Here is a 22,500-nt window from a genome sequence, read left to right on the forward strand (position 1 = left end):
TAGTAATAACTGATGCGTTTAGCCAGGATAGTCCCTATAGTAATAACTGATGCATTTAGCAGGTTTGTCCCTATAGTAATCTAGAATGTTTAGCCAGGAAGTCCCTACTAGTAATAATGATGGTTTAGCCAGGATAGTCCCTTAGCAATATTGATGCATTTAGATAGTCCCTATAGTAATCTGATGCATTTAGCCAGGATAGTCCCTATAGTAATCCTGATGCATTTAGCCAGGATAGTCCCTATAGTAATAACTGATGCATTTGCCAGGTTAGTCCCTATAGTAATAACTGATGCATTTAGCCAGGATAGTCCCTATAGTAATAATTGATGCATTTAGCCAGGATAGTCCCTATAGTAATAACTGATGCGTTTAGCCAGGATAGTCCCTATAGTAATAACTGATGCATTTAGCCAGGATAGTCCCCTTAGTAATAACTGATGCGTTTAGCCAGGATAGTCCCTATAGTAATAATTGATGCATTTAGCCAGGATAGTCCCCATAGTAATAATTGATGCATTTAGCCAGGATAGTCCCTATAGTAATAACTGATGCATTTAGCCAGGATAGTCCCTATAGTAATAACTAGCATTTAGCCAGGATAGTCCCTATAGTAATAACTGATGCATTTAGCCAGGATAGTCCCTATAGTAATAACTGATGCATTTAGCCAGGATAGTCCCTATAGTAATAACTGATGCGTTTAGCCAGGATAGTCCCCATAGTAATAACTGATGCGTTTAGCCAGGATAGTCCCCTTAGTAATAATTGATGCATTTAGCCAGGATAGTCCCTATAGTAATAACTGATGCGTTTAGCCAGGATAGTCCCCATAGTAATAACTGATGCGTTTAGCCAGGATAGTCCCCATAGTAATAATTGATGCATTTAGCCAGGATAGTCCCTATAGTAATAACTGATGCATTTAGCCAGGATAGTCCCTATAGTAATAACTGATGCATTTAGCCAGGATAGTCCCTATAGTAATAATTGATGCATTTAGCCAGGATAGTCCCTATAGTAATAACTGATGCATTTAGCCAGGATAGTCCCTATAGTAATAACTGATGCATTTAGCCAGGATAGTCCCTATAGTAATAACTGATGCATTTAGCCAGGATAGTCCCTATAGTAATAACTGATGCATTTAGCCAGGATAGTCCCTATAGTAATAATTGATGCATTTAGCCAGGATAGTCCCTATAGTAATAACTGATGCATTTAGCCAGGATAGTCCCTATAGTAATAACTGATGCATTTAGCCAGGATAGTCCCTATAGTAATAACTGATGCATTTAGCCAGGATAGTCCCTATAGTAATAACTGATGCATTTAGCCAGGATAGTCCCCTTAGTAATAATTGATGCATTTAGCCAGGATAGTCCCTATAGTAATAACTGATGCATTTAGCCAGGATAGTCCCTATAGTAATAACTGATGCATTTAGCCAGGATAGTCCCTATAGTAATAACTGATGCATTTAGCCAGGATAGTCCCTATAGTAATAACTGATGCATTTAGCCAGGATAGTCCCTATAGTAATAACTGATGCATTTAGCCAGGATAGTCCCTATAGTAATAACTGATGCATTTAGCCAGGATAGTCCCTATAGTAATAACTGATGCATTTAGCCAGGATAGTCCCTATAGTAATAACTGATGCATTTAGCCAGGATAGTCCCTATAGTAATAACTGATGCATTTAGCCAGGATAGTCCCTATAGTAATAACTGATGCATTTAGCCAGGATAGTCCCTATAGTAATAACTGATGCGTTTAGCCAGGATAGTCCCTATAGTAATAACTGATGCATTTAGCCAGGATAGTCCCCTTAGTAATAACTGATGCGTTTAGCCAGGATAGTCCCTATAGTAATAACTGATGCATTTAGCCAGGATAGTCCCTATAGTAATAACTGATGCATTTAGCCAGGATAGTCCCTATAGTAATAACTGATGCATTTAGCCAGGATAGTCCCTATAGTAATAACTGATGCATTTAGCCAGGATAGTCCCTATAGTAATAACTGATGCGTTTAGCCAGGATAGTCCCTATAGTAATAACTGATGCGTTTAGCCAGGATAGTCCCTATAGTAATAATTGCCAGTGTTTTGCCAGTAAGTCCTGGGTTCCATAGCAGAAATAAATAAATAAAAACTAAGAAGTTTTCAAGATAAAGATTCTAAATGATTCCTTCTAGTTCTAGAATGTGAATCAGTGGTTTGTAATGGAAATGGAATAGAACTGAATCCCAAACCTGGTTTAAATAGCAGCACATGTAAATGGCCCTCGGTTTAGTGTGTGGCTAGTGGTGAAAAACAGTGTTACTCCTGATTTGAGCCTATAGGTTTTCAACGGGTAGTCATGAGATGACGGTCAACAGAACAGATATGATTGTCCGTCATGAGACCCACTATGTCCGATTTCGTACGTATGTAACTTGTCAGAAGAAAAGTTAGATTCACCTTTTTTAAGGACAAAAAAAACGGACATTGATGACTTCATGTGTGTCCCAGAGACCGTACAGAACAGCTGTGTCCTGAGCACTCAGAGCACAGACTGGTGTAATGACAGCACCTGGCCACTAGATGTCACTGTTGCTTTGTGACTTACTGTTAGTCGTGGTCGTTCGACTTGGACTTTGGAGCCACGTAAATCCAACAGGCAACACATTCAAAGATTAGAGGAAGTGAGCTGTCTGGCTGGAGAGACTAGGTTACTGTTGGTCTGGTACAGTAGAGACTGGGTTACTGTTGGTCTGGTACAGTAGAGACTGGGTTACTGTTGGTCTGGTACAGTAGAGACTGGGTTACTGTCGGTCTGGTACAGTAGAGACTGGGTTACTGTTGGCCTGGTACAGTAGAGACTGGGTTACTGTTGGTCTGGTACAGTAGAGACTGGGTTACTGTTGGTCTGGTACAGTAGAGACTGGGTTACTGTCGGTCTGGTACAGTAGAGACTGGGTTACTGTTGGCCTGGTACAGTAGAGACTGGGTTACTGTTGGTCTGGTACAGTAGAGACTGGGTTACTGTTGGTCTGGTACAGTAGAGAGACTGGCCTGGTACAGTAGAGACTGGGTTACTGTTGGTCTGGTACAGTAGAGACTGGGTTACTGTTGGTCTGGTACAGTAGAGACTGGGTTACTGTTGGTCTGGTACAGTAGAGACTGGGTTACTGTTGGTCTGGTACAGTAGAGACTGGGTTACTGGTCTGGTACAGTAGAGACTGGGTTACTGTTGGCCTGGTACAGTAGAGACTGGGTTACTGTTGGTCTGGTACAGTAGAGACTGGGTTACTGTTGGTCTGGTACAGTAGAGACTGGGTTACTGGTCTGGTACAGTAGAGACTGGGTTACTGTTGGCCTGGTACAGTAGAGACTGGGTTACTGTTGGTCTGGTACAGTAGAGACTGGGTTACTGTCGGTCTGGTACAGTAGAGACTGGGTTACTGTTGGCCTGGTACAGTAGAGACTGGGTTACTGGTCTGGTACAGTAGAGACTGGGTTACTGTTGGTCTGGTACAGTAGAGACTGGGTTACTGTGGTCTGGTACAGTAGAGACTGGGTTACTGTTGGCCTGGTACAGTAGAGACTGGGTTACTGTTGGTCTGGTACAGTAGAGACTGGGTTACTGTTGGTCTGGTACAGTAGAGACTGGGTTACTGTTGGTCTGGTACAGTAGAGACTGGGTTACTGTTGGTCTGGTACAGTAGAGACTGGGTTACTGGTCTGGTACAGTAGAGACTGGGTTACTGTTGGTCTGGTACAGTAGAGACTGGGTTACTGTTGGTCTGGTACAGTAGAGACTGGGTTACTGTTGGTCTGGTACAGTAGAGACTGGGTTACTGTTGGTCTGGTACAGTAGAGACTGGGTTACTGTTGGTCTGGTACAGTAGAGACTGGGTTACTGTTGGTCTGGTACAGTAGAGACTGGGTTACTGTTGGTCTGGTACAGTAGAGACTGGGTTACTGTTGGTCTGGTACAGTAGAGACTGGGTTACTGGTCTGGTACAGTAGAGACTGGGTTACTGGTCTGGTACAGTAGAGACTGGGTTACTGTTGGTCTGGTACAGTAGAGACTGGGTTACTGGTCTGGTACAGTAGAGACTGGGTTACTGTTGGTCTGGTACAGTAGAGACTGGGTTACTGGTCTGGTACAGTAGAGACTGGGTTACTGTTGGTCTGGTACAGTAGAGACTGGGTTACTGTTGGTCTGGTACAGTAGAGACTGGGTTACTGTTGGTCTACAGTAGAGACTGGGTTACTGTTGGTCTGGTACAGTAGAGACTGGGTTACTGGTCTGGTACAGTAGAGACTGGGTTACTGTTGGTCTGGTACAGTAGAGACTGGGTTACTGTTGGTCTGGTACAGTAGAGACTGGGTTACTGTTGGCCTGGTACAGTAGAGACTGGGTTACTGTTGGTCTGGTACAGTAGAGACTGGGTTACTGGTCCTACATGTGTAAACTCCACCTTTTTCAATTTACCTACCGTCTACCACCACGCTCTGTCTCTCTCCGTCTACCACCACGCTCTGTCTCTCTCCGTCTACCACCACGCTCTGTCTCTCTCCGTCTACCACCACGCTCTGTCTCTCTCCGTCTACCACCACGCTCTGTCTCTCTCCGTCTACCACCACGCTCTGTCTCTCTCCGTCTACCACCACGCTCGGTCTCTCTCCGTCTACCACCACGCTCTGTCTCTCTCCGTCTACCACCACGCTCGGTCTCTCTCCGTCTACCACCACGCTCTGTCTCTCTCCGTCACCACCACGCTCTCTCTGTCTACCACCTCTCCCTGTCTCTCTCTCTCTCTCTCTCTCTTATTCAGTCTCTCTCTCTCTGTCTTTCTCTCTCTCTCTCTCTCTCTCTCTCTCTCTCTATTTCTCTCTCTCTCTCTCTCTCTCTCTCTCTTATTCAGTCTCTCTCTCTCTCTCTCTCATTCTCTCTCATTCTCTCTCATTCTCTCTCATTCTCTCTCATTCTCTCTCTCTCTCATTCAGTCTTTCTCTCTCCCTCTCCTTGGCCAGGTTTTAGTTACAGTTCTCTGGTGACAGATGGAGTGTGACAAGTCATATTTAATCAACAATGCCGATCTACAAACATAAGTACCCAGAACAGGTTATACCACGACAGTAGACTGAAGACAATACCTGACCATACCTGTGTTTACTGTCTAGTTGTTATATTCTAGAGAATACCTGACCAGACCTGTAACTACCTGTATTTACTGTCTAGTTGTAATACCATACCTGTAACTACCTGTATTTACTGTCTAGTTGTAATACCATACCTGACCATACCTGTAACTACCTGTATTTACTGTTTAGTTGTTATATTCTAGAGAATACCTGACCATACCTGTAACTACCTGTATTTACTGTCTAGTTGTAATACCATACCTGTAACTACCTGTAACTACCTGTATGTACTGTCTAGTTGTAATACCATACCTGTAACTACCTGTAACTACCTGTATGTACTGTTTAGTTGTTATATTCTAGAGAATACCTGACCATACCTGTAACTACCTGTATTTACTGTCTAGTTGTAATACCATACCTGTAACTACCTGTAACTACCTGTATTTACTGTCTAGTTGTAATACCATACCTGTAACTACCTGTAACTACCTGTATTTACTGTCTAGTTGTAATACCATACCTGTAACTACCTGTAACTACCTGTATTTACTGTCTAGTTGTAATACCATACCTGTAACTACCTGTAACTACCTGTATTTACTGTCTAGTTGTTATACCATACCTGTAACTACCTGTAACTACCTGTATTTACTGTCTAGTTGTAATACCATACCTGTAACTACCTGTAACTACCTGTATTTACTGTCTAGTTGTTATACCATACTTGTATGGTATAGGGAGAGTTAGAAAGGGCGGGTTAGGTATAGGTTTAGGAAGGGAGGGTTAGGTACAGGGTTAGGAAAGGAGGGTTAGGTATAGGGTTAGGAAGGAGGATTAGGTTTAGGGTTAGGAAGGGAGGGTTAGGAAGGGAGGGTTAGGAAGGGGAGGGTTAGGAAGGGAGGGTTAGGAAGGGAGGGTTAGGAAGGAGGGTTAGGTATAGGTTTAGGAAGGGAGGGTTAGGAAGGGAGGGTTAGGAAGGAGAGTTAGGAAGGAGGGTTAGGTATAGGTTTAGGAAGGAGGGTTAGGAAGGGAGGGTTAGGTATAGGGTTAGGAAGGGAGGGTTAGGTATAGGGTTAGGAAAGGAGGGTTAGGTATAGGGTTAGGAAAGGAGGGTTAGGTATAGGTTTAGGAAAGGAGGGTTAGGTATAGGGTTAGGAAGGGAGAGTTAGGGTTAGGAAGGGAGGGTTAGGAAAGGAGGGTTAGGTATAGGTTTAGGAAGGGAGGGTTAGGTATAGGTTTAGGAAGGGAGGGTTAGGTACAGGGTTAGGATGGGAGGGTTATGTATAGGGTTAGGAAAGGAGGGTTAGGTATAGGGTTAGGAAAGGAGGGTTAGGTATAGGGTTAGGAAGGGAGGATTAGGTTTAGGGTTAGGAAGGAGGGTTAGGTATAGGGTTAGGAAAGGAGGGTTAGGTATAGGGTTAGGAAAGGAGGGTTAGGTATAGGGTTAGGAAGGGAGGATTAGGTTTAGGGTTAGGAAGGGAGGATTAGGTTTAGGGTTAGGAAGGAGGGTTAGGTATAGGGTTAGGAAAGGAATGGTTAGGTATAGGGTTAGGAAGGGAGGATTAGGTTTAGGGTTAGGATGGGGGGGTTAGGAAGGGAGGTTTAGGGTTAGGAAGGAGGGTTAGGTATAGGGTTAGGAACGGAGGATTAGGTTTAGGGTTAGGAAGGGAGGATTAGGTTTAGGGTTAGAAGGAGGGTTAGGTATAGGGTTAGGAAGGGGGTTAGGAAGGGAGGTTTAGGGTTAGGAAGGGGGGGTTAGGAAGGGGGGGTTAGGTATTTATTTATTTTTATTTTTATTTCACCTTTATTTAACCAGGTAGGCTAGTTGAGAACAAGTTCTCATTTATAACTGCGACCTGGCCAAGATAAAGCATAGCAGTGTGAACAGACAACACAGAGTTACACATGGAATAAACAATTAACAAGTCAATAACACAGTAGAAAACAAAGGGGGAGTCTATATACAATGTGTGCAAAAGGCATGAGGAGGTAGACGAATAGTTACAATTTTGCAGATTAACACTGGAGTGATAAATGATCAGATGGTCATGTACAGGTAGAGATATTGGTGTGCAAAAAGAGCAGAAAAGTAAATAAATAAAAACAGTATGGGGATGAGGTAGGTGAAAATGGGTGGGCTATTTACCAATAGACTATGTACAGCTGCAGCGATCGGTTAGCTGCTCAGATAGCTGATGTTTGAAGTTGGTGAGGGAGATAAAAGTCTCCAGCTTCAGCGATTTTTTTGCAATTCGTTCCAGTCACAGGCAGCAGAGTACTGGAACGAAAGGCGGCCAAATGAGGTGTTGGCTTTAGGGATGATCAGTGAGATACACCTGCTGGAGCGCGTGCTACGGATGGGTGTTGCCATCGTGACCAGTGAACTGAGATAAGGCGGAGCTTTACCTAGCATGGACTTGTAGATGACCTGGAGCCAGTGGGTCTGGCGACGAATATGTAGCGAGGGCCAGCCGACTAGAGCATACAAGTCGCAGTGGTGGGTGGTATAAGGTGCTTTAGTGACAAAACGGATGGCACTGTGATATACTGCATCCAGTTTGCTGAGTAGAGTGTTAAAAGCCATTTTGTAGATGACATCGCCGAAGTCGAGGATCGGTAGGATAGTCAGTTTTACTAGGGTAAGCTTGGCGGCATGAGTGAAGGAGGCTTTGTTGCGGAATAGAAAGCCGACTCTTGATTTGATTTTGATTGGAGATGTTTGATATGAGTCTGGAAGGAGAGTTTGCAGTCTAGCCAGACACCTAGGTACTTATAGATGTCCACATATTCAAGGTCGGAACCATCCAGGGTGGTGATGCTAGTCGGGCATGCGGGTGCAGGCAGCGATCGGTTGAAAAGCATGCATTTGGTTTTACTAGCGTTTAAGAGGAGTTGGAGGCCACGGAAGGAGTGTTGTATGGCATTGAAGCTTGTTTGGAGGTTAGATAGCACAGTGTCCAATGACGGGCCGAAAGTATATAGAATGGTGTCGTCTGCGTAGAGGTGGATCAGAGAATCGCCCGCAGCAAGAGCAACATCATTGATATGCACAGAGAAAAGAGTCGGCCCTAGAATTGAACCCTGTGGCACCCCCATAGAGACTGCCAGAGGACCGGACAGCATGCCCTCCGATTTGACACACTGAACTCTGTCTGCAAAGTAATTGGTGAACCAGGCAAGGCAGTCATCCGAAAAACCGAGGCTACTGAGTCTGCCGATGAGAATATGGTGATTGACAGAGTCGAAAGCCTTGGCAAGGTCGATGAAGACGGCTGCACAGTACTGTCTTTTATCGATGGCGGTTATGATATCGTTTAGTAACTTAGTGTGGCTGAGGTGCACCCGTGACCGGCTCGGAAGCCAGATTGCACAGCGGAGAAGGTACGGTGGGATTCGAGATGGTCAGTGACCTGTTTGTTGACTTGGCTTTCGAAGACCTTAGATAGGCAGGGCAGGATGGATATAGGTCTGTAACAGTTTGGGTCCAGGGTGTCTCCCCCTTTGAAGAGGGGGATGACTGCGGCAGCTTTCCAATCCTTGGGGATCTCAGACGATATGAAAGAGAGGTTGAACAGGCTGGTAATAGGGGTTGCGACAATGGCGGCGGATAGTTTCAGAAATAGGGGGTCCAGATTGTCAAGCCCAGCTGATTTGTACGGGTCCAGGTTTTGCAGCTCTTTCAGAACATCTGCTATCTGGATTTGGGTAAAGGAGAACTTGGAGAGGCTTGGGCGAGGAGCTGCCGGGGGGAGGAGCTGTTGGCCGAGGTTGGAGTAGCCAGGCGGAAGGCATGGCCAGCCGTTGAGAAATGCTTATTGAAGTTTTCGATAATCATGGATTTATCGGTGGTGACCGTGTTACCTAGCCTCAGTGCAGTGGGCAGCTGGGAGGAGGTGCTCTTGTTCTCCATGGACTTCACAGTGTCCCAGAACTTTTTGGAGTTGGAGCTACAGGATGCAAACTTCTGCCTGAAGAAGCTGGCCTTAGCTTTCCTGACTGACTGCGTGTATTGGTTCCCTGAACACTTCCCTGAACAGTTGCATATCACGGGGACTATTCAATGCTATTGCAGTCCGCCACAGGATGTTTTTGTGCTGGTCGAGGGCAGTCAGGTCTGGGGTGAACCAAGGGCTGTATCTGTTCTTAGTTCTGCATTTTTTGAACGGAGCATGCTTATCTAAAATGGTGAGGAAGTTACTTTTAAAGAATGACCAGGCATCCTCAACTGACGGGATGAGGTCAATGTCCTTCCAGGATACCCAGGCCAGGTCGATTAGAAAGGCCTGCTCACAGAAGTGTTTTAGGGAGCGTTTGACCGTGATGAGGGGTGGTCATTTGACTGCGGCTCCGTAGCGGATACAGGCAATGAGGCAGTGATCGCTGAGATCCTGGTTGAAGACAGCGGAGGTGTATTTGGAGGGCCAGTTGGTCAGGATGACGTCTATGAGGGTGCCCTTGTTTACAGATTTAGGGTTGTACCTGGTGGGTTCCTTGATGATTTGTGTGAGATTGAGGGCATCTATCTTAGATTGTAGGACTGGCGGGGTGTTAAGCATATCCCAGTTTAGGTCACCTAACAGAACAAACTCTGAGGCTAGATGGGGGGCGATCAATTCACAAATGGTGTCCAGGGCACAGCTGGGAGCTGAGGGGGGTCGGTAGCAGGCGGCAACAGTGAGAGACTTATTTTCAAAATTAGTAGTTCGAACTGTTTGGGTATGGACCTGGAAAGTATGACATTACTTTGCAGGCTAGGTATAGGGTTAGGAAGGGAGGATTAGGTTTAGGGTTAGGAAGGGGGTGTTAGGAAGGGAGGATTAGGTTTAGGGTTAGGAAGGGAGGATTAGGTTTAGGGTTAGGAAGGGGTTAGGAAGGGAGGATTAGGTTTAGGGTTAGGAAGGGAGGATTAGGTTTAGGGTTAGGAAGGGGGGTTAGGAAGGGAGGATTAGGTTTAGGGTTAGGAAGGGGGTTAGGAAGGGGTTTAGGGTTAGGGTTAGGAAGGGGTTAGGTTTAGGGTTAGGAAGGGGGTTAGGAAGGAGGGTTAGGTATAGGGTTAGGAAGGAGGGTTAGGAAAGGGGTTAGGAAGGGAGGGTTAGGTATAGGGTTAGGAAGGGGGTTAGGAAGGGGGGTTAGGTTTAGGGTTAGGAAGGGGGTTAGGAAGGAGGGTTAGGTATAGGGTTAGGAAGGAGGGTTAGGTATAGGGTTAGGAAGGGGTTAGGAAGGAGGGTTAGGTTTAGGGTTAGGAAGGGGTTAGGAAGGGGGTTAGGATGGGAGGGATAGGTATAGGTTTAGGAAGGGGGTTAGGAAGGGGGTTAGGAAGGGGGTTAGGAAGGGAGGGGGTTAGGTATAGGTTTAGGAAGGGGGGTTAGGAAGGGGGTTAGGTATAGGTTTAGGAAGGGGTTAGGAAGGGGGTCAGGAAGATTGTTATATAAATAGAACAATAGAACACAGAGTAGCAGGAAGATCCTGATAGTAAATGAGTTCATCTAAACTGTGAGTGTGTGTGTGTGTGTCAGTGTGTGTGTGTGTGTGTGTGTGTGTGTAATGGGTGTGTGTGGTTGTGTTGAAAGGCGTGTTGAAACTAGCACAGTCACTAAAACAAACACAACCAAACTTCTTAAGAAACTGACGCACTCGGCCACTGTGGCATCGTCCACCCACCCCTCCTCTGCAAACACCCTGGCTCCACCAGAGCTAACGCCACACACACACACACACAGAGAGAGAGAGAACCTGACAATAACAGTAACTGTTGCCTGTATGTGTGTTGTTCCTTATAGTTGACCTGTATCTAGAGGTGAGACTGAGGGGGTCTAGTCTGATCTCAGTGGATGTTACCTGTATCTAGAGGTGAGACTGAGGGGGGTCTAGTCTGATCTCAGTGGATGTTACCTGTATCTAGAGGTGAGACTGAGGGGGTCTAGTCTGATCTCAGTGGATGTTACCTGTATCTAGAGGTGAGACTGAGGGGGGGTCTAGTCTGATCTCAGTGGATGTTACCTGTATCTAGAGGTGGGGGGGTGTCCAGTCTGATCTCAGTGGATGTTACCTGTATCTAGAGGTGAGACTGGGGGGGGTCCAGTCTGATCTCAGTGGATGTTACCTGTATCTATAGGTGAGGCTGGGGGGGGTCTAGTCTGATCTCAGTGGATGTTACCTGTATCTAGAGGTGAGACTGAGGGGGGTCTAGTCTGATCTCAGTGGATGTTACCTGTATCTAGAGGTGTGTCTGGGAGGGAGGGGTCTAGTCTGATCTCAGTGGATGTTTCCTGTATCTAGAGGTGAGACAGGGGGGTCTAGTCTGATCTCAGTGGATGTTACCTGTATCTAGAGGTGTGTCTGGGAGGGGGGGTCTAGTCTGATCTCAGTGGATGTTACCTGTATCTAGAGGTGAGACTGAGGGGGGGGGTCTAGTCTGATCTCAGTGGATGTTACCTGTATCTAGAGGTGAGACTGAGTGGGGGGGGGTCTAGTCTGATCTCAGTGGATGTTACCTGTATCTAGAGGTGGTGGGGGGTGTCCAGTCTGATCTCAGTGGATGTTACCTGTATCTAGAGGTGAGGCTGGAGGGGGGTCTAGTCTGATCTCAGTGGATGTTACCTGTATCTAGAGGTGAGACTGAGGGGGGGTCTAGTCTGATCTCAGTGGATGTTACCTGTATCTAGAGGTGAGACTGGGGGGGGTCTAGTCTGATCTCAGTGGATGTTACCTGTATCTAGAGGTGAGACTGAGGGGGGTCTAGTCTGATCTCAGTGGATGTTACCTGTATCTATAGGTGAGGCTGGGGGGTCCAGTCTGATCTCAGTGGATGTTACCTTATCTAGAGGTGGGGGGGGGGGTCTAGTCTGATCTCAGTGGATGTTACCTGTATCTAGAGGTGAGACTGAGGGGGGTGTCCAGTCTGATCTCAGTGGATGTTACCTGTATCTAGAGGTGAGACTGGGGGGGGTCTAGTCTGATCTCAGTGGATGTTACCTGTATCTAGAGGTGTGTCTGGGAGGGAGGGGTCTAGTCTGATCTCAGTGGATGTTACCTGTATCTAGAGGTGAGACTGAGGGGGGTCTAGTCTGATCTCAGTGGATGTTACCTGTATCTAGAGGTGGGGGGGGTGTCCAGTCTGATCTCAGTGGATGTTACCTGTATCTAGAGATGTGTCTGGGGGGGGTCTAGTCTGATCTCAGTGGATGTTACCTGTATCTAGAGGTGAGACTGGGGGGTCTAGTCTGATCTCAGTGGATGTTACCTGTATCTAGAGGACTGGGGGGGTGTCCAGTCTGATCTCAGTGGATGTTACCTGTATCTAGAGATGTGTCTGGGGGGTGTCCAGTCTGATCTCAGTGGATGTTACCTGTATCTAGAGGGGTGTCCAGTCTGATCTCAGTGGATGTTACCTGTGTCTAGAGGTGAGACTGGGGGGGGTCTAGTCTGATCTCAGTGGATGTTACCTGTATCTAGAGGTGAGGCTGGAGGGGGGGGTCTAGTCTGATCTCAGTGGATGTTACCTGTATCTAGAGGTGAGACTGGGGGTCTAGTCTGATCTCAGTGGATGTTACCTGTATCTAGAGGTGAGACTGGAGGGGGGTCTAGTCTGATCTCAGTGGATGTTACCTGTATCTAGAGGTGAGACTGAGGGGGGTCTAGTCTGATCTCAGTGGATGTTACCTGTATCTATAGGTGAGGCTGGGGGGTCCAGTCTGATCTCAGTGGATGTTACCTTATCTAGAGGTGAGACTGGGGGGGGGGGGGGGTCTAGTCTGATCTCAGTGGATGTTACCTGTATCTAGAGGTGAGACTGGGGGGGGTGTCCAGTCTGATCTCAGTGGATGTTACCTGTATCTAGAGGTGAGACTGAGGGGGGGGTCTAGTCTGATCTCAGTGGATGTTACCTGTATCTAGAGGTGTGTCTGGGAGGGAGGGGTCTAGTCTGATCTCAGTGGATGTTACCTGTATCTAGAGGTGAGACTGGGGGGGGTCTAGTCTGATCTCAGTGGATGTTACCTGTATCTAGAGGTGGACTGGGGGGTGTCCAGTCTGATCTCAGTGGATGTTACCTGTATCTAGAGATGTGTCTGGGGGGTCTAGTCTGATCTCAGTGGATGTTACCTGTATCTAGAGGTGAGACTGAGGGGGGGTCTAGTCTGATCTCAGTGGATGTTACCTGTATCTAGAGGTGGTGGGGGGTGTCCAGTCTGATCTCAGTGGATGTTACCTGTATCTAGAGATGTGTCTGGGGGGGGTGTCCAGTCTGATCTCAGTGGATGTTACCTGTATCTAGAGGTGGGGGGTGTCCAGTCTGATCTCAGTGGATGTTACCTGTATCTAGAGGTGAGACTGGGGGGGTCTAGTCTGATCTCAGTGGATGTTACCTGTATCTAGAGGTGGTGGGGGTGTCCAGTCTGATCTCAGTGGATGTTACCTGTATCTAGAGGTGAGACTGGGGGGGGTGTCCAGTCTGATCTCAGTGGATGTTACCTGTATCTAGAGGTGAGGGGGGTGTCCAGTCTGATCTCAGTGGATGTTACCTGTATCTAGAGGTGAGACTGGGGGGGGTCCAGTCTGATCTCAGTGGATGTTACCTGTATCTAGAGGTGAGACTGGGGGGGGGTCCAGTCTGATCTCAGTGGATGTTACCTGTATCTAGAGGTGTGTCTGGGAGGGAGGGGTCTAGTCTGATCTCAGTGGATGTTACCTGTATCTAGAGGTGAGGCTGGAGGGGGGGTCCAGTCTGATCTCAGTGGATGTTACCTGTATCTAGAGGTGAGACTGGGGGGGGTCCAGTCTGATCTCAGTGGATGTTACCTGTATCTATAGGTGAGGCTGGGGGGGGGGTCTAGTCTGATCTCAGTGGATGTTACCTGTATCTAGAGGTGAGACTGAGGGGGGGGTCTAGTCTGATCTCAGTGGATGTTACCTGTATCTAGAGGTGTGTCTGGGAGGGAGGGGTCTAGTCTGATCTCAGTGGATGTTACCTGTATCTAGAGGTGAGACTGAGGGGGGGGTCTAGTCTGATCTCAGTGGATGTTACCTGTATCTAGAGGTGAGACTGAGGGGGGGGTCTAGTCTGATCTCAGTGGATGTTACCTGTATCTATAGGTGAGCCTGGGGGGGGGGTCCAGTCTGATCTCAGTGGATGTTACCTGTATCTAGAGGTGAGACTGGGGGGGGGGGGGGTCTAGTCTGATCTCAGTGGATGTTACCTGTATCTAGAGGTGTGTCTGGGAGGGAGGGGTCTAGTCTGATCTCAGTGGATGTTACCTGTATCTAGAGGTGAGACTGAGGGGGGTCTAGTCTGATCTCAGTGGATGTTACCTGTATCTAGAGGTGGGGGGTGTCCAGTCTGATCTCAGTGGATGTTACCTGTATCTAGAGGTGTGTCTGGGGGGTCTAGTCTGATCTCAGTGGATGTTACCTGTATCTAGAGGTGAGACTGAGGGGGGTCTAGTCTGATCTCAGTGGATGTTACCTGTATCTAGAGGTGGGGGGTGTCCAGTCTGATCTCAGTGGATGTTACCTGTATCTAGAGGTGAGACTGGGGGGTCCAGTCTGATCTCAGTGGATGTTACCTGTATCTATAGGTGAGGCTGGGGGGTCTAGTCTGATCTCAGTGGATGTTACCTGTATCTAGAGGTGAGGGGGGGGTGTCCAGTCTGATCTCAGTGGATGTTACCTGTATCTAGAGGTGTGTCTGGGAGGGAGGGGTCTAGTCTGATCTCAGTGGATGTTACCTGTATCTAGAGGTGAGACTGAGGGGGGTCTAGTCTGATCTCAGTGGATGTTACCTGTATCTAGAGGTGGGGGGTGTCCAGTCTGATCTCAGTGGATGTTACCTGTATCTAGAGGTGTGTCTGGGGGGTCTAGTCTGATCTCAGTGGATGTTACCTGTATCTAGAGGTGAGACTGGGGGGGTCTAGTCTGGTGGATGTTACCTGTATCTAGAGGTGAGGGGGGGGTCCAGTCTGATCTCAGTGGATGTTACCTGTATCTAGAGGTGAGACTGGGGGGGGGGTCCAGTCTGATCTCAGTGGATGTTACCTGTATCTAGAGGTGTGTCTGGGAGGGGGGGTCTAGTCTGATCTCAGTGGATGTTACCTGTATCTAGAGGTGAGGCTGGGGGGGTGTCCAGTCTGATCTCAGTGGATGTTACCTGTATCTAGAGGTGAGACTGAGGGGGGTCTAGTCTGATCTCTGTGGATGTTACCTGTATCTAGAGGGGGGTGTCCAGTCTGATCTCAGTGGATGTTACCTGTATCTAGAGGTGAGACTGGGGGGGGTCTAGTCTGATCTCAGTGGATGTTACCTGTATCTAGAGGTGAGACTGGGGGGGGGTCTAGTCTGATCTCAGTGGATGTTACCTGTATCTAGAGGTGTGTCTGGGAGGGAGGGGTCTAGTCTGATCTCAGTGGATGTTACCTGTATCTAGAGGTGAGACTGAGGGGGGTCTAGTCTGATCTCAGTGGATGTTACCTGTATCTAGAGGTGTGGGGGTGTCCAGTCTGATCTCAGTGGATGTTACCTGTATCTAGAGGTGTGTCTGGGGGGGGGTCTAGTCTGATCTCAGTGGATGTTACCTGTATCTAGAGGTGAGACTGAGGGGGGGTCCAGTCTGATCTCAGTGGATGTTACCTGTATCTAGAGGTGGGGGGTGTCCAGTCTGATTTCAGTGGATGTTACCTGTATCTAGAGGTGTGTCTGGGGGGTCTAGTCTGATCTCAGTGGATGTTACCTGTATCTAGAGGTGAGACTGGGGGTGAGGGGTGGGGGGGTCCAGTCTGATCTCAGTGGATGTTACCTGTATCTAGAGGTGAGACTGGGGGGGGGGTCTAGTCTGATCTCAGTGGATGTTACCTGTATCTAGAGGTGAGACTCAGGGGGTGGGGGATGACCAGTCTGATCTCAGTGGATGTTACCTGTATCTAGAGGTGAGACTGGGGGGGTCCAGTCTGATCTCAGTGGATGTTACCTGTATCTAGAGGTGAGACTGAGGGGGGGGTCTAGTCTGATCTCAGTGGATGTTACCTGTATCTAGAGGTGGGGGGTGTCCAGTCTGATCTCAGTGGATGTTACCTGTATCTAGAGGTGAGGCTGGGGGGTCCAGTCTGATCTCAGTGGATGTTACCTGTATCTAGAGGTGAGACTGAGGGGGGGTCTAGTCTGATCTCAGTGGATGTTACCTGTATCTAGAGGTGAGACTGAGGGGGGTCTAGTCTGATCTCAGTGGATGTTACCTGTATCTAGAGGTGGGGGGTGTCCAGTCTGATCTCAGTGGATGTTACCTGTATCTATAGGTGAGGCTGGGGGGTCTAGTCTGATCTCAGTGGATGTTACCTGTATCTAGAGGTGAGACTGAGGGGGGGGTCCAGTCTGATCTCAGTGGATGTTACCTGTATCTAGAGGTGTGTCTGGGAGGGGGGGTCTAGTCTGATCTCAGTGGATGTTACCTGTATCTAGAGGTGGGGGGTGTCCAGTCTGATCTCAGTGGATGTTACCTGTATCTAGAGGTGAGGGGGGGTGTCCAGTCTGATCTCAGTGGATGTTACCTGTATCTAGAGGTGAGACTGGGGGGTCTAGTCTGATCTCTGTGGATGTTACCTGTATCTAGAGGTGGGGGTGTCCAGTCTGATCTCAGTGGATGTTACCTGTATCTAGAGGTGAGACTGGGGGGGTGTCCAGTCTGATCTCAGTGGATGTTACCTGTATCTAGAGGTGGACTGGGGGGGTCCAGTCTGATCTCAGTGGATGTTACCTGTATCTAGAGGTGAGACTGGGGGGTCCAGTCTGATCTCAGTGGATGTTACCTGTATCTAGAGGTGAGACTGGGGGGGGGTCCAGTCTGATCTCAGTGGATGTTACCTGTATCTAGAGGTGTGTCTGGGAGGGAGGGGTCTAGTCTGATCTCAGTGGATGTTACCTGTATCTAGAGGTGAGACTGGGGGGGGTCCAGTCTGATCTCAGTGGATGTTACCTGTATCTATAGGTGAGGCTGGGGGGTCTAGTCTGATCTCAGTGGATGTTACCTGTATCTAGAGGTGAGACTGGGGGGGTCTAGTCTGATCTCAGTGGATGTTACCTGTATCTAGAGGTGTGTCTGGGAGGGGGGGTCTAGTCTGATCTCAGTGGATGTTACCTGTATCTAGAGGTGAGACTGGGGGGGGTCTAGTCTGATCTCAGTGGATGTTACCTGTATCTAGAGGTGAGACTGAGGGGGGTCTAGTCTGATCTCAGTGGATGTTACCTGTATCTATAGGTGAGCCTGGGGGGGGTCCAGTCTGATCTCAGTGGATGTTACCTGTATCTAGAGGTGAGACTGGGGGGGGGGGGGGGGGTCTAGTCTGATCTCAGTGGATGTTACCTGTATCTAGAGGTGTGTCTGGGAGGGAGGGGTCTAGTCTGATCTCAGTGGATGTTACCTGTATCTAGAGGTGAGACTGGGGGGTCCAGTCTGATCTCAGTGGATGTTACCTGTATCTATAGGTGAGGCTGGGGGGGTCTAGTCTGATCTCAGTGGATGTTACCTGTATCTAGAGGTGGGGGGTGTCCAGTCTGATCTCAGTGGATGTTACCTGTATCTAGAGGTGAGACTGGGGGGTCCAGTCTGATCTCAGTGGATGTTACCTGTATCTATAGGTGAGGCTGGGGGGGTCTAGTCTGATCTCAGTGGATGTTACCTGTATCTAGAGGTGGGGGTGTCCAGTCTGATCTCAGTGGATGTTACCTGTATCTAGAGGTGTGTCTGGGGGGGGGGTCTAGTCTGATCTCAGTGGATGTTACCTGTATCTAGAGGTGAGACTGGGGGGGGGTCTAGTCTGATCTCAGTGGATGTTACCTGTATCTAGAGGTGTGTCTGGGAGGGAGGGGTCTAGTCTGATCTCAGTGGATGTTACCTGTATCTAGAGGTGAGACTGAGGGGGGGTCTAGTCTGATCTCAGTGGATGTTACCTGTATCTAGAGGTGGGGGGTGTCCAGTCTGATCTCAGTGGATGCTACCTGTATCTAGAGGTGTGTCTGGGGGGGGTCTAGTCTGATCTCAGTGGATGTTACCTGTATCTAGATGTGAGACTGGGGGGGGGTCCAGTCTGATCTCAGTGGATGTTACCTGTATCTAGAGGTGTGTCTGGGAGGGAGGGGTCTAGTCTGATCTCAGTGGATGTTACCTGTATCTAGAGGTGAGACTGGGGGGGGGTCTAGTCTGATCTCAGTGGATGTTACCTGTATCTAGAGGTGAGGCTGGAGGCTGGGGGGTCCAGTCTGATCTCAGTGGATGTTACCTGTATCTAGAGGTGAGACTGGGGGGTCCAGTCTGATCTCAGTGGATGTTACCTGTATCTAGAGGTGAGACTGGGGGGGGTCTAGTCTGATCTCAGTGGATGTTACCTGTATCTAGAGGTGTGTCTGGGAGGGAGGGGTCTAGTCTGATCTCAGTGGATGTTACCTGTATCTAGAGGTGAGACTGAGGGGGGGGTCTAGTCTGATCTCAGTGGATGTTACCTGTATCTAGAGGTGAGACTGGGGGGGTCTAGTCTGATCTCAGTGGATGTTACCTGTATCTATAGGTGAGGCTGGGGGGTCCAGTCTGATCTCAGTTACCTGTATCTAGAGGTGAGGCTGAGGGGGGGTCCAGTCTGATCTCAGTGGATGTTACCTGTATCTATAGGTGAGGCTGGGGGGGGTCCAGTCTGATCTCAGTGGATGTTACCTGTATCTAGAGGTGAGACTGGGGGGCCCAGTCTGATCTCAGTGGATGTTACCTGTATCTATAGGTGAGGCTGGGGGGGTCTAGTCTGATCTCAGTGGATGTTACCTGTATCTAGAGGTGAGACTGGGGGTGGGGGGGGTCTAGTCTGATCTCAGTGGATGTCACCTGTATCTAGAGGTGAGACTGAGGGGGGGGTGTCCAGTCTGATCTCAGTGGATGTTACCTGTATCTAGAGGTGAGACTGGGGGGGGTCTAGTCTGATCTCAGTGGATGTTACCTGTATCTAGAGGTGAGACTGAGGGGGGTCTAGTCTGATCTCAGTGGATGTTACCTGTATCTAGAGGTGAGGCTGGAGGGGGGTCCAGTCTGATCTCAGTGGATGTTACCTGTATCTAGAGGTGAGACGGGGGGGGTCCAGTCTGATCTCAGTGGATGTTACCTGTATCTAGAGGTGAGACTGGGGGTGGGGGGGGGTCTAGTCTGATCTCAGTGGATGTTACCTGTATCTAGAGGTGAGACTGATCTCAGGGGGGGCTAGGGGGGGTTTAGTCTGATCTCAGTGGATGTTACCTGTATCTATAGGTGAGGCTGGGGGGTCTAGTCTGATCTCAGTGGATGTTACCTGTATCTAGAGGTGAGACTGAGGGGGGTCTAGTCTGATCTCAGTGGATGTTACCTGTATCTCGAGGTGAGACTGAGGGGGGTCTAGTCTGATCTCAGTGGATGTTACCTGTATCTAGAGGTGAGACTGGGGAGGGTCTAGTCTGATCTCAGTGGATGTTACCTGTATCTAGAGGTGGGGGGGGGTGTCCAGTCTGATCTCAGTGGACGTTACCTGTACCTAGAGGTGAGACTGGGGGGGGTCCAGTCTGATCTCAGTGGATGTTACCTGTATCTAGAGGTGTGTCTGGGGGGTCTAGTCTGATCTCAGTGGATGTAACCTGTATCTAGAGGTGAGACTGAGGGGGGTCTAGTCTGATCTCAGTGGATGTTACCTGTATCTAGAGGTGTGTATGGGGGGGGTCTAGTCTGATCTCAGTGGATGTTACCTGTATCTAGAGGTGTGTCTGTGGGGGTCTAGTCTGATCTCAGTGGATGTTACCTTATTTAGAGGTGAGACTGGGGGGTGTCCAGTCTGATCTCAGTGGACGTTACCTGTATCTAGAGGTGAGACTGAGGGGGGTCCAGTCTGATCTCAGTGGATGTTACCTGTATCTAGAGGTGAGACTGAGGGGGGTCCAGTCTGATCTCAGTGGATTTTACCTGTATCTAGAGGTGAGACTGAGGGGGGGGTCCAGTCTGATCTCAGTGGATGTAACCTGTATCTAGAGGTGAGACTGAGGGGGGGTCTAGTCTGATCTCAGTGGATGTTACCTGTATCTAGAGGTGTGTATGGGGGGGGTCTAGTCTGATCTCAGTGGATGTTACCTGTATCTAGAGGTGTGTCTGTGGGGGGTCTAGTCTGATCTCAGTGGATGTTACCTTATTTAGAGGTGAGACTGGGGGGTGTCCAGTCTGATCTCAGTGGACGTTACCTGTATCTAGAGGTGAGACTGGGGGGGGTCCAGTCTGATCTCAGTGGATGTTACCTGTATCTAGAGGTGAGACTGAGGGGGGTCCAGTCTGATCTCAGTGGATGTTACCTGTATCTAGAGGTGATACTGGGGGTTAGTCTGATCTCAGTGGATGTTACCTGTATGTGTCGTTCCTGGACTCGGGGCTGGGGGCCAGAGAATTGGGTCTATAGTAGCATCGATGGACACTAATGAATTATCTGATCTCCCCCAACCCTCCCTCTCTCCCTCTCCCTCCCTCTCTCTCTCTCTCTCTCCCTCTCCCCTGCCTCTCTCTCTCTCTCTCTCTCTCTCCCCTGCCTCTCTCCCTCTCTCTCTCCCCTGCCTCTCTCCCTCTCTCTCTCCCCTGCCTCTCTCCCTCTCTCTCTCCCCTGCCTCTCTCCCTCTCTCCCCCTCCCTCCCTGTCTCCCCATCTCAGACAGGGGTGACTGCTCCTTGGACGGCAGGGGCGTGTCTGTGTGCGGGGTTGGAGACGGATCACTGGGCGTGGTTCCGGAGGAGAGGAAGAAACGTGGCCGAGCAGAACTGAGACAGCTGTGGAGGAAGGCCATCCTGCAACAGACACTACTGCTGAGGATGGAGAGAGAGAACAACAAGATACAGGGTAACAGAATGGAGAGAGAGAGAACAACAAGATACAGGGTAACAGAATGGAGAGAGAACAACAAGATACAGGGTAACAGAATGGAGAGAGAACAACAAGATACAGGGTAACAGAATGGAGAGAACAACAAGATACAGGGTAACAGAATGGAGAGAGAACAACAAGATACAGGGTAACAGAATGGAGAGAGAACAACAAGATACAGGGTAACAGAATGGAGAGAGAACAACAAGATACAGGGTAACAGAATGGAGAGAGAGAGAACAACAAGATACAGGGTAACAGAATGGAGAGAGAACAACAAGATACAGGGTAACAGAATGGAGAGAGAGAGAACAACAAGATACAGGGTAACAGAATGGAGAGAACAACAAGATACAGGGTAACAGAATGGAGAGAGAGAACAACAAGATACAGGGTAACAGAATGGAGAGAGAACAACAAGATACAGGGTAACAGAATGGAGAGAACAACAAGATACAGGGTAACAGAATGGAGAGAACAACAAGATACAGGGTAACAGAATGGAGAGAGAACAACAAGATACAGGGTAACAGAATGGAGAGAACAACAAGATACAGGGTAACAGAATGGAGAGAGAACAACAAGATACAGGGTAACAGAATGGAGAGAACAACAAGATACAGGGTAACAGAATGGAGAGAGAGAACAACAAGATACAGGGTAACAGAATGGAGAGAACAACAAGATACAGGGTAACAGAATGGAGAGAACAACAAGATACAGGGTAACAGAATGGAGAGAACAACAAGATACAGGGTAACAGAATGGAGAGAGAGAACAACAAGATACAGGGTAACAGAATGGAGAGAGAGAACAACAAGATACAGGGTAACAGAATGGAGAGAACAACAAGATACAGGGTAACAGAATGGAGAGAGAGAACAACAAGATACAGGGTAACAGAATGGAGAGAGAGAACAACAAGATACAGGGTAACAGAATGAGAGAGAGAGAACAACAAGATACAGGGTAACAGAATGGAGAGAGAACAACAAGATACAGGGTAACAGGATGGAGAGAGAGAACAACAAGATACAGGGTAACAGAATGGAGAGAGAGAACAACAAGATACAGGGTAACAGGATGGAGAGAGAGAGAACAACAAGATACAGGGTAACAGAATGGAGAGAGAACAACAAGATACAGGGTAACAGAATGGAGAGAGAACAACAAGATACAGGGTAACAGAATGGAGAGAGAACAACAAGATACAGGGTAACAGAATGGAGAGAACAACAAGATACAGGGTAACAGAATGGAGAGAGAGAACAACAAGATACAGGGTAACAGAATGGAGAGAGAGAGAACAACAAGATACAGGGTAACAGAATGGAGAGAACAACAAGATACAGGGTAACAGAATGGAGAGAACAACAAGATACAGGGTAACAGAATGGAGAGAACAACAAGATACAGGGTAACAGAATGGAGAGAGAACAACAAGATACAGGGTAACAGAATGGA

General features: G+C 48.3%; 1 protein-coding gene across 1 annotated transcript in view; it reads left to right on the plus strand.

The window, feature by feature from the left end:
• Positions 1 to 22,500, plus strand: part of LOC112242127 (TBC1 domain family member 1-like) — an 88,568-nt gene that overhangs the window by 32,747 nt on the left and 33,321 nt on the right. Inside the window, 1 exon segment of the mRNA XM_042314802.1 lies at positions 20,827 to 21,012. Coding sequence (XP_042170736.1) covers positions 20,827 to 21,012 — 186 coding nt within the window.

This window comes from Oncorhynchus tshawytscha, unplaced genomic scaffold (genome assembly GCF_018296145.1).
Source record: "Oncorhynchus tshawytscha isolate Ot180627B unplaced genomic scaffold, Otsh_v2.0 Un_contig_2827_pilon_pilon, whole genome shotgun sequence".
Lineage (NCBI taxonomy): Eukaryota > Metazoa > Chordata > Actinopteri > Salmoniformes > Salmonidae > Oncorhynchus > Oncorhynchus tshawytscha.